The following is a 12,172-nucleotide window of genomic DNA, read 5'->3' as shown; positions in this document are numbered from 1 at the left end:
GAATAATGATCAAGAATGGAGAAGAGAGGAAGGGTAGAAGTAGAAGAGAAAAGAGGACAGAACCCCAGAGCACCATAGTTACCCCAGCTTCAACTTCTAGCAGCCTTTTAAAAGAAATAGTTACTATTAAGTTTAATTTAAACAAATTAACATTAAGTTAAATAATCTCTGAATACTAACTAGTCTGACAATAAGCCTGTCCAAAGAGGAATGTTTTCAGTCTAACTTTGAATGTAGAAACTGAGTCGGCCTCTCTTCCATGAGCTGGGAGTTTATTCCATAAGACAGGGGCTTGGTGGCTAAATGCTCTACTTCCAACCGTACTTTTACTAATTCTAGGAACCACAAGCAGTCCTGCATTTAGTGAGTGAAGTGTTCTTATTGGGTGGTAAGGGACTATGAGGTCCTTAATATAGGACGGGGCCATTCCATGTAAGGCCTTATAGGCTAACAGTGAAGTGAAACTAACACAGGAGTGATGTGATCTCTTCTGCTAGTTCCAGCTAACAATCTAGCTGCTGCGTTCTGAACAAGCTGAAGACTTCTTAAGGAACTCTTAGGACACGCTGCTAACAAGGAGTTACAGTAATCCAGCCTCGACGTAACAAATGCATGGATGAGTTTTTCCGCATCACTCTTAGAAAGTATATTTCTGATCTTAGCAATATTCCGCAGGTGAAAAATGATGTTGCTTTTTGCAAATGCAAAAACTGACTAAATGTAAACATTTGTGTGTTTTCAGTGAAAGGGTGGTTCAGGAGATGCGCAGACAGGGTCTTTCCTTCTCATCCCTGGACAGCAACTCTTCCCTCACAGCCTCCAGCGGCATTCACGGTGCCTCCCAACACTCTATCTTCCAAACTCTTGAGCGCTCTTCTGACAAGTCAGCAGACAAGTAACCTGAATTTGAGTGTCAGAGACCTGACATCCTTCATTTCTGCATGCACTCTGGATATTACCCATCTCTTTTTCAAGGACAGCAGAGAAAAATTCTGTATTGAAAAGTGAGTTGGACACAAATCCTTCCAGAAATGCATGCTGAATGAAATCGCTTCTAGCACTCCCCATTATTACCGTACTATTTTCTTCAATAAATCATCCAAATTTTAGAAAGAAATAAGCAGAAACTACTGCTTGAAATTAGATTTTTTCCTTTCAGAATAAGCAGCTTGTTCTGTCAGTATGATGTTCCGAGTTATTGAAAAATCCTTTCATTTCCAACATTTTTATCTCTTACATGTTAGAAAAACATGCATTATGTGGCAAAACTTGTATTTTTTTTTTATTATGTTAAGTTATTAACAAAATAAAGGTGTACATAAACCATGAAGCTCAGTAAATGGTCCAATTCCATTACATGCTGTGTGCTTTTGCCTGCTAAGTCTTTTTCACTTTTAAATCTTCCCATGAACAAATACAAAAACAATTTTGACCATATCTGTCATTGTGTAATAAAACAACTATTGTAACAGATACTTTAAGGCTGGTTTAAAACCTTTTCAAGCTTTAGTGGGTTGAAGTCTGGTCAAACAGCATTGCAGCAGCATTGCAATAATTTGCACCCCTCTGCAAACACAGATGATTGTCTATAAAATGGTGAGGCACTCCTTAATGCCTGCAGTGGTCCATGGTCATGTTGGGAAGAGGATAAGTGAATAAGGAGAAGTCTAAGATATACTTTGGGAGGAGTTCTCTCAGAAGCTTCTGGGGCAAACTGCACAGGTAAAAGTGTAAGGTCTCTGTAGTAACTGGCTTGTACCACGTCTGCCTTTCGGGGAAGTGAACAGAAGAAGGCACATTGATGAGTTGCAACACAAAGTCTGCATCGGTTTCAAGGTGTTCATAGGAGCCAATGAAATCGTAGGACATGGCACAAGGCTGGCAGAGGTTGTACATAGGCATCCAGTGCTCATTCATGCGCTCCACGTCTTCGTCCACCAAATAACGGATGAACTCTGTGAAGGTCACATCATCTCCTCTCACAGACTGGACCTTGGTGTGGCTCTTTCTGTATCTCTTTACGATCTCCACCCCATATTTTTTCTGGTAGGACTCAATCTCTCCAAATTTGTTCCTGTACGCCGACAGGAGCCGCTCCAAGGGCTCCCGTACAAACATGAACTTGAAGTAGTGCTTGAGGCGGTACCGGATCTCCTCTGGCTTCAGAGAGGACAGAAACGTCAGATCGCTGTGGTGGTCCATCTTAATGTTGACGTCTACACTCTCCAGCGCTCCATTCAGGACCTTTAGAACCCTCTTCCAGTTGGAGCAGGCCACCTTGGGCACGTAGCAGTAGAGGAAGCGGTACCTGTCGTTCACCAGAACGTGATGCAGCAGTGTCTTCCTCTGTAGCGGGCTTAGTGACCAGATGTTGTGAGGCATGTTCCTCTGCTTACACATGGTCTTGATGGTCCGGTTGCGGATCTCCTGAAGGATCTAAAAGTCAACAAAAACCAGTAAGTTTACAGGTGTTTGTAAGGTGCGTCTTTGAACCGATATGAGTTTTACTGTAGATAAATGGACAATGTTTCTAGATCTCTCATTTGTTTAAATACTACATGCAGGTCATCATTTGTTAATTTTCATTACAGATGAAACAAAAAAAGACTTTGAGACATTAGCAACAAAGCTTTTTAGGTGTTTCACACAAGGCTAATTATTTATATCAAAATCGATTATTAAAGCCATTAAGTCCCACTCTGATCATCTTTTGATTTATTGTCGAAGTGTATCCCTTTTTTTACACTCTCCTGCAAGTTTATAGCCCCTCACACCCCCAACCTGACATTGGCTGTGCAACAAAAATGCCAAGCAATATCTGTGCTATCCAGCCGTACAGCTTCCATCCAGATTCTAGCTCAGACAAAGAAAACAAAGACATTCATGGATCGATTTTTCTTCAAGTGGATGTATCAGAATGGAGTGGAGCAGGGAGCTTGTGGCCTGCCAATTGCAGTTTGTACGTAACAACTACAAGCTTGTTCAAATGTATTTTTTCATCTGCTCCTGATTCACCACAATTTGAATAAAGAAATACTCAGAAATGCAGTTTAATCTTAATTTTCTTTTTTGTATGTCCTCCAACATGAGAAAAATCCTAAAAGTACATGTTAAAAACACCATCATATTATTTAACTAAAACAAAAGTAATAAAAATAAAACAATATAGAGTCCAATATAAATCCAACATATGCAATCACAACAATATTACTACTTTAATCTTATTATATTTTTTATTTTATGACTTAAACTTTATTCATTTTTAAAGACAAAATTACAATATTCCACACAAGGACAGAATACAGAACTGAGATGCAGTTCACTGTGGGAAAAAAACAACAACCCTACAACTTTCGAACAACCAAACCAAAACAAAAGAAAATTAGAAAAGACATACCAAAAACAAAACAAACCAGCAAAACAAAAAAGACAAATAGATACCAAATCTGACAGCCCTTATACATGCGTAAATGGATCTAACATTACATAACAGAGAATTGAGGTCCTTATTATATGTTTTAGATGTAAATAATTTTTCATGAAATCCGGGGGAAAAAACAAAAAAATAGAAAGAAATCCGGGGCTGCACGGTGGCGTAGTGGTTAGCGCTCTTGTGTCACAGCAAGAAGGCCCCCGGTTCAAGTGCCAGCTGGGGGACCTGAAACAGAATATCAATGGGGACCTTGTGGAGTTTGCATGTTCTCCCCGCGCATGCGTGGGTTTTCTCCTGGGTTTCTGGCTTCCTCCCACCGTCCAAAAACATGTTTCATAGGTTAATTTGTTAATCTAAATTGTCCGTAGGTGTGAGAGTGAGGGTTAGGGTTAGGGTTCTACCCTGCGACAGACTGGCAAACTGTCCAGTGGGTCCCCTGCCTTCGCCCACAAGTGGCTGGGATAGGCTCCGGCAGCCCCGTGAACCCGAAAGGGGAAAACAGAATAGAAAATGAGTGAATGAAATCCGGACTATTTGGAATTACTATTTGGCTTATCAAATAGTCGGGTGTGTTGTGCTGTCATGGTATTGGCTGCAGAGCCAACACCAACTTCAGTCTGCAGCAGAGGAGGAAAGAGCCATAAATGCTTATGGTCATAAGTTACAAAGCATCTTTTCAGAGGGGAATATGAGTTTGAGGGGTCATAGTGGTGTCTTCTTTGAATTAAACAGCACTCCTCAACCCGTTTCCTTAAGCATATTGTCTCAAAGGCGCATTATCACCGCCAAAACTGATGAACGCTTTTCAGTGCTGTTTGACCCCCACTTATTTAAAGAATGTTTTGATATTAATAATCTGATTGATCATTTAAGTGATCACTGTGTCACAATTCTGGATCAGGTGGCTTTTGTCAAATCCAATTTATCAAAGAAAAAAGTGTGTCCCTGACAGTGCTCTGAACCTTTTTTCTTCAATGATTTGTGATCTTCACTGGTGTCCATGGATATCATGAAATCTTTCCACCTTTATCCACCTTTTTCATGGTGGGAGAACACATCATGGAAGGGTGGGGTCATCTAAGATAGCACAAGGGATAAAAGAAACTTTCCCCCAGAAGAAGATGAATTATTCTTTATTAACCCACCATGGAGGGTCTGAACAGGGAAGTGAAGAACCGAAGGAAGATCCAGCCTTCAGCGGAGAGGAAAGAAAGGAAAAAAGTAATCGCAGGGAAGGTTCAACACAAGATAAATTTACGAGAGTTTTCAAAGTTTTAATGACATACCTGAGCTTTTCTTTCCAAACAATGCCTGTGACGCGGCAGTAACACGGCAGCAATATGGTAGTGACAGGGCTGGTTAAAAAAACATGAGCGTAAAAGTTCTAGTCTAAAACAGAAAAGAAGCTTAAAGTGCCTGAAATAAAAAAAATCTGTCAGTCCTTATTTAAACTAGATACATTCTAACCAACTGAACCATTTGATGCTGAGAAAAATAATTCAATCAATATTAAATGTAAATTGATCTGAAACATTAACACAGCAGCAGCAATATATTTAACGTTTTTAGTCTTAAGAAATAGGTAAAAAACGCTGTGCTGATTTTTTTTCTGAATGATGGATTGTTTATTCATGATCTCATAAAGTGCTGCTGTTTTCCTGCATTACCTGCTGTTTGTATGTCAAATTCTGACACCAACTAAACGACAGGCAGACAAAGAATACATTTATGCAAAATAAAGGCATATAACAAAAATGTCTACAACATTATTAGCATGAGCTGAGTAATCTAAAGGCACAAGATGATCCTGGTGTTGCACAATCCAGGCAGCGCTTGCTCTCCGTGTGTCCCGCTTCACCTGGCACCCTGAGCCCACTACCCCATGTTCAACACATGATATTTTTACAAAGAAAGACGGTACACAGAAAGAGTTTTTATAGTTGTAATAATATACCTGAGCTTTTCTTTCCAAACAGTGCCTGTGACGCGGCAGTAACACGGCAGCAATATGGTAGGAACAGGGCTGGTTTAAAAAAACCTAGTGGTAAAAGTCACTGAGAGAGAGAGGAAAAAAAGTCATGGAGAGCAGCAGTAACTTATAGGCGCTCATGCGCCGAAAGTTTTCTTCCATAACAGTGACACACCATTACACAGCACTAACAGGGCTAGTTTAAAAAACATGAATGTAAAAGTCTCTGAGAGCTTTCTTCATCTTCCTCCTGTGCACTGAAACCATGGAAGTCTTCTTCCTTAGTGTCGGATTGGAATAGCGTCAGACATTCTTCGCCATACACTCTCAGTCTCTCCCTCGTTGTCGCTGTCAGTGTCACTCTCATCCTGAGGTAAATTCACGCCTGAGCTCGCCTGTCCTCCGTCACACAGCAGACCGGCTTTTCCAAAGCCGTTGGTGATGGTGGATGTTTTCACACTGCTTTTAATGATTGCTTTTAACTTGAAAGCTGCGTCATCTGCATTTCTTCTTGCATTTTCCATGATGAGCGTCTGTTCGTGCTATTCATTCACAAAGCAGGAATTTACATTAAACTTGCGTCTTCCCCGACACATATACTGTATTCCCCCTAGGGTTGGGCGATGTCCCTTAAATTGGCCGTTGACGATGTTTGCTGTCAACCATCGGGATGGACGATGACATCGTCGGGGGGGGGGTATTTTTACATTTTTCGTTCTTATATAACTGCTATTCGTTTTTTTGCTTTTTTCATTTTATTTCCCAACTAATGGTTAATCCGCGATGATACAGTATAAACTGAGGGAAATGACTTTAACAGAAAAAGTAACAAGCAAGATAGAAAAGAAGTAGTCCGCTCCCGCACTTAACAAGCGAAGTGGACCGGCGGAGGGCGGATTTACAGCTTTATGTTTGATGGGAAGGGGGGGGGGGGGTACATGAGCGGTATGTGTGGGAGATTTAAGACTGCGATCCGTCCCGCAGCTCTAGGGGTACTACCTACCGAACTCAGAACCGGGTCTAAACGTGTCTGAGCACAGCTCGGATCGTCAGCACACACAGGGGTTTGAGCTTCAAAGCAGAAATGTCGCTCAGTCCTTAGAAAACATTCAAACAATCACGCGGATGTGTTTCCAGTCGTGTCCCGACTAAATAAAGGCTGATGTTATTCTTACATGTTTACGTGCAGCCAGCAAGCAGCACCACCCAAAGCTAATGTTGTTAGCCCGTGTTAGCATACTGTTAATCCTGGCTTCGTTCAGAAAAAGCACTGACCACACGGATTAAAATTCAAATGATGAGCGAACAGGTGTTTCATAATAACCGTAACATTATTAAAAGCACGTTTAGAAGATCATCTCGTATTTTACCGAGCTGACATGTCAATGTATATAGCCGCTCGGCGCTGTTTAACATTGTTTTGTATTGAATTGTTACATTCAATAAAGTTTGAAAAAAAAAAAGCCGCTCGGCGGAAGTTATATCCCCTTCCGGTTTTCAAACCCTACTGCGCATGTGCGAATGATTTATTCCGACGGAAAGTGTGACCTTAGTGAACGTTTTTATATTCTGAAAACATTTTTCTGGGCCCATGTACACGGTTGGATTCTAATCCGACCATTGATCCCATCAAGATATTTTGCACATGTAACCGCGGCTTATGGTGTTGACGCGCAACGTGGCGAGGGCGTAGCATCACGATGGTGGTCTCTCCATCGGGATAAATTAGCCGCATCATTGAATAAGCCGCAGGGTTGAGAATGTGTGATAAAAGTAGCATCTTATAATCCGGAAATAAGGGTAGTTGCTTGTTTACTCTCATGCACCCACTACAGGAGACAGACACCTAGCATGAGAAGGCTCCATCTAATTGGTCAAACACGTACAGGACGTTTTTTTAATTCGTTTAAAACGTCAAGCAGTCATCTGATTGTTTTAGCATGTGTGTAAACATTTAAGCTAGCCATTTATCGCTGTTAACACAGTCTATTACGATATAAGATGACGATAAATTTGGAGTTAATTGTGCTGGCTTAGTTGTACCATAAAAAATACAAAGATTAAAGAGGGGAAACGCACACCTGCGATTCGGATGTTTGACTTGTTTCTGCAGCCTCCATCGCACCTACACACAGATCACCATATCCTTCCCGTGGCAGGGGCGCAACTACCTAATTTTATAGGGGTATGCGGCCACATTAAAAACGCACCCCCCCACACACACACAAACACACAGACATAAATGCACATAATAAAACGTCCCATCCACCCCCCCTAAAGCTATCTAAACATTCACACAACACCTTTATTGTTTAAATGTATAAATCTCATTGCTTACTACTATCTTACTTACTTACTATCTGATTGTGAATATGACGTAGCAGAACATTTTTATGAGCCATTGTCAACCGTGTATTGCCTCAATGATTACCCAAATTTGTGAGGTGAAGGCCATTAAGAAGGATCTTCTGAGTAATGCCTGGCCCCAGCCCTCTCCTCTGTACCTCTGTTTTCTTCTCCTTCTTCATCATCAGCTGATCGTCTCTCTTTCTCTCTATCATCATCATCATCTGATCATCTCTCCTCATTCTTCTCTGTTGGGACTGACTTGTCATGTATGTCTGCACTTGTTTTCCCAAAATAAGTGAACAGGTGGTGAGCAGAAGTTTAAACCAGATTGAGCATCTAGGTTTTTGTGACTTTAATAGTTTAATTAATCCTCCCTGAAGTCATCTCTGCTCTCTTTTCTATCAGATGCATCAACAACCTCATGTCTGTCTCCTTCACCTCTTGCCTGTGTTCTTCTCCACTTAATCACATGGCCAAGCAACAATTATTTCATGTTTTAAATAAATTAAACATCTTGCTAATGCATGTTTTTTTTAAAATGAAGAATACTATCTGAAAATGATTGACTTGGTATGAACTGGCTTTGCCCTGAACGTCCACTAAAAGACCAACCTGTTTCTTTCCTCCATCTGTCCTGATTCTTTCTCTCCATCCTCACAGCTGTATGATATTAACTTTGTGTTAGTAAGATTTTAAAAGAATACAGTGACTAAACTATATGTAAAAATAGAAACATTTGTAATTAGGGCCCGAGCACGTAGTGCAAGGACCCTATTGTATCTATATTTTTTTCTTCACATTTTTGAGGCCTTTAACATACCCTAAAACTCAACAATATTTGCACACACATCAGGAGTCGTGAAAAATTTTGTATTTTATAGGAGATCGGCATGGATACACAAAAATGGCTTGACAGCGCCACCTAAAAAATTTGTTTTTGCAAGCCCTGCCACATGCTTTAACATACAAGCTTGATTTTTTTCAGGGCATGTTCATCAGATGGATACCTACAGAAAAGTCTCTTGGTACCAAGCTGTCAGTCGCACAGGAAGTCTGCTATATTGATGTCAATATGTCATTGTCTGTATTTTGGTCATTTGCAGGCCTCATTCTAGAACGAACTACTCCTTGAGATTTGTGAATAATGACTCCAAACTTTGGTTTTGTAAACTAGACCCATGTCCGATGTTAAATTGCGAAGCTTTTAAGATGTTTGTGACCGTGGCAGCGCGTCGAAATAGGAGGTCATTTCGAAAACACGCCACGAAAAGACAAATGGCCATTACTCAGCCATGTATAATCTAATCTGATCTAAAATTGATGTGCATGATTGTAGTCTGACTCTGAACACATCTGCAGTGGAAGAATCCGGAACAGGTGTAGCGCCACCTGATGGCAACAGGAAATGACATGTTTGACTTGGAGCATCACTGCTTAACTTAAAAAAGCATCACTGCATCCAAAGACTGTCACCTTCAATTTTAAACAAAGTCTGTGAACATCCACCATACATTGGTCATATGTACTCAGAGACCTGCTAAAAGTGCACAATTGTGAAAAGGTCTTTTATATAGACAACTGTTTGTTTGCTTAGAGCTTTAAATATAAAAACAATTCTTCTATATCACTTAGACACAGATGAAGAACCATATCAACTGGATTAGTAACAGGGTGGCATGTTTAGGTTTAATTAGGTTAAAAACTTACATCACTAGACAACATGAAGCTGTTCAGCACATTATTGTCATAGCCTTGCAGCTTGCAGTTCAACTGGTTTTGTTTTCCAGTAATGTCGGTCAAAAATGCAAGTTCAGATTCACCATATTCATATTCACCATATTCAGCAGACATCTCCAATAGCACCTTGAACATCCTGTGCTGTTTTGCTTTGCAGCTGAGGTTATGATTTTCACAATAGGAGTCATGTGTCCAGAACCAATCACTTCTGCACATAAGGTCTGCTAGTGAATGACGCAGCAGTATTGCAGAAAAAAGTGTGTCCCTGACAGTGCTCTGAACCTTTTTTCTTCAATGATTTGTGATCTTCACTGGTGTCCATGGATTACATGAAATCTTTCCACCTTTATCTACCTTTGTCATGGTAGGGAGAACATGTCAATGGAAGGGGGGGGGGGGGGGGGCATCTAAGATAGCACAAGGGATAAATAGAGCCTGACTGGGGCAGAATTGAGCAGGTTGCCTCCAAAGAAGGGGTAATGGCAGCGCTGAATTCTACAGGGTCCTTCTGACTCCAAATTAAAGAACCCAGGGAAGTCAATTTGGACTTCAACATTCCTTAATTACATATTATAAATAATTAATCGCATGCAGTGGCGGTTTTAGATATGGGCGATATGGGCGGTCGCCCAGGGCGGCACTTCATAGGGGGCGGCATTTGCTGTGCCCGATGCTTGCGTTACTCATATTGTGCTACATATTGTGCTACGATATTCAAAGAGGAAGCTTGTAGCTTTTAATTTGAAATTGCTTCAGCTGCCGACACTTAGCACTTTTACATTGACACATCAGACTCTTAAGAATGTCTTCATCCTATTTGCTCTTCACACTTATGGTGCAAAAAAAAAAAAAAAAAAAAAAAAATTAGATGAAATAGCTCAGAGTGAAACAACGTAAAACAGGCACATGAAAAGGAATTGGGCAGAACAAACACCCGTGCTCAACTCAATTTCGACAAAAGCAGGCAATGGGGATTATTTCCCACAATACTTTGCGCAGTTTTTCAGTTAGTTTTGGATGTGGCAACTTTATAAGAAATTTTTTCTTATAAAAAGAAAGACCCGACACGCACGTGACCACCGCCCTCTGCTGCAAGACGCTTGCGGCCACACCTCTTTGCGGTAGTCTTTGGAACATTAGTCAAAAAACTCGAGAAGGGGGCGCAACTCGCCGGTGGCTGGCTGAATCACACTAACAGGTGATTGGGAGTCTTTTTCTATCTGACAATCAACTCTGGGCCGCAGCTGCGCCTCCCGTCATAGAGACGGAGCCGCATGTGTCAGAGGGAAGGGGAGGGGGAGGGGGGATGAGCGCAGACCATTTTTTATGGATTGAGTTTTTTTGGTGGATTTCTGCTGTTGGTGTTGCACAAATTTAGGGAAATGCCAAATATTTTTGGAGTAATCCCACTGACGAGTTTTATGATTTAGTCTTTAATGTTTTATAAGACCTAAACATATTAATCACAATAAGTTTTTTTTTAGATCTAATCCCTCTGATATGTTTCACAAAGACACACACAGGGCGTCACACATTAAGAAATAATTGCTAAAAATGAAGCAGGAGTCCGGCTATAAAAAAAATGCTCTAAAAAATGATAAAAGAGCAAAAAAAATGGAATTATTTGATTTGTAATTTCTTATTAATATTTCCAGGCTTTCTTTGTTTTGTTCTGCAGCATGTTCATATTTGTATAATTTTGACAGAATATATTTCTATGGGGAGCAAAATATTATTTAAGGTTTAACTTGTGTTCCTGCTTTTATTTATATTTATGTTCAAAAAGTTCAGTTTAAAAGGTTTAAAAGTTTAGCTTTAGTGTGTTCAGTAAATGTTTATCTTCTTCGGCCCAAAACCTTAAGCGTGTTTTTAACTTAGGCCCCCTGTGTGACTTAGTTTGACCCCCCTGTAATACGAGTCTAGAAAAGTCATGCATTTTTTGTGTAAAATAGCTAAATAGAAGATAGGGAACACAACAGGATGTTGTCAAATTTTGTAGGTGTACGGAGGGGGGGGGGGGGGCGCCTGTGGGGTTACTCGCCCAGGGAGTAAGTCAGTGTAGAACCGCCACTGATCGCATGACAGCAATGATTTAGTTACATAAATTGTGTAACTTTAGCAGTGTGGACAAGAACATGAAAAAAGATAACTTTTGTTGTAGCTAAAACTCTCTTTTCCCTCAGTAAATGCTATCAGGCACTGAACGGTCCCTTTAGCTGCTGTTCCTCGCTGCTATGGATCCCCGCTGCACGTCGAAGTTTGGATTTACCTGCGACTCCACGTCCACGCCACCCGGACCGCGTCTCTGCCGGATGAGGTCCGGCCGCCCGCCGTTGCCCCGCGGAGCAGGCGTCTCCATGCCGTTCAGCATTCCCTTCTCGATCATCATCAGCAGGCCTCCGGACGCGACGATCACCAGGAACGTCAGCACGGAAGGCAGCACGGTGGAGCCCCGGCGCAGGGAGCTCACGGCGCTCCCAAAGTTTGTGGCTGAGCTGCGGCGGCCTCCCTCCGGCCGGTTCAGCCCGAAGGCTTGTCTGCGCGGATGCATCGTTCGATTCCCGCCCGCAGCTTTTATCGATCCGCTCGGGTAACAGTTAGAAAGTAGTTTCTAACAGTTTGAAAGTAACTGTTACTACCACATACTACAAGTTCAACCAAGATCAATGCCAGCGAGGCGGCCA

The 12,172-nt window shown here is 41.3% G+C and overlaps 2 protein-coding genes across 7 annotated transcripts in view; one reads left to right on the top strand and one right to left on the bottom strand.

Annotated features, from left to right (window-relative positions):
- The window catches only part of cep135 (centrosomal protein 135), a 33,162-nt gene extending 31,832 nt beyond the window's left edge, over positions 1 to 1,330 (top strand). For all 6 annotated transcript variants that reach the window (XM_078946465.1, XM_011473106.4, XM_078946466.1 and 3 more), the window contains one exon: positions 743 to 1,330. In XM_078946465.1, the coding sequence (XP_078802591.1) occupies positions 743 to 899 (157 nt within the window). In that variant the 3' untranslated portion in view covers positions 900 to 1,330. The remainder of the gene's footprint in view (positions 1 to 742) is intronic.
- On the bottom strand, positions 1,256 to 12,172 carry chst14 (carbohydrate (N-acetylgalactosamine 4-0) sulfotransferase 14). Its single transcript, XM_023953882.2, has 2 exons — positions 11,758 to 12,172; positions 1,256 to 2,436 (listed from the first exon to the last, which is right to left on the bottom strand). Exons 1-2 carry the CDS (start codon positions 12,037 to 12,039, stop codon positions 1,609 to 1,611), a joined length of 1,110 nt encoding a protein of 369 aa, XP_023809650.1. The 5' UTR covers positions 12,040 to 12,172; the 3' UTR covers positions 1,256 to 1,608.

This window comes from Oryzias latipes, chromosome 4 (assembly GCF_053564925.1).
Source record: "Oryzias latipes strain Hd-rR chromosome 4, Olatipes_Hd-rR_3.1".
NCBI classification, from domain to species: Eukaryota; Metazoa; Chordata; class Actinopteri; order Beloniformes; family Adrianichthyidae; genus Oryzias; species Oryzias latipes.
This window is presented reverse-complemented; position numbering and strand designations above follow the sequence as displayed.

Coding starts and splice junctions, on each gene's coding strand:
- chst14 (XM_023953882.2), bottom strand. CDS start 12,039: ATGCATCCGCGCAGACAAGCCTTCGGGCTGAACCGGCCGGAGGGAGGC. Junction 2,437..11,757: donor GCGTGGACGTGGAGTCGCAG/GTAAATCCAAAC, acceptor GTTGACTTTTAG/ATCCTTCAGGAGATCCGCAA.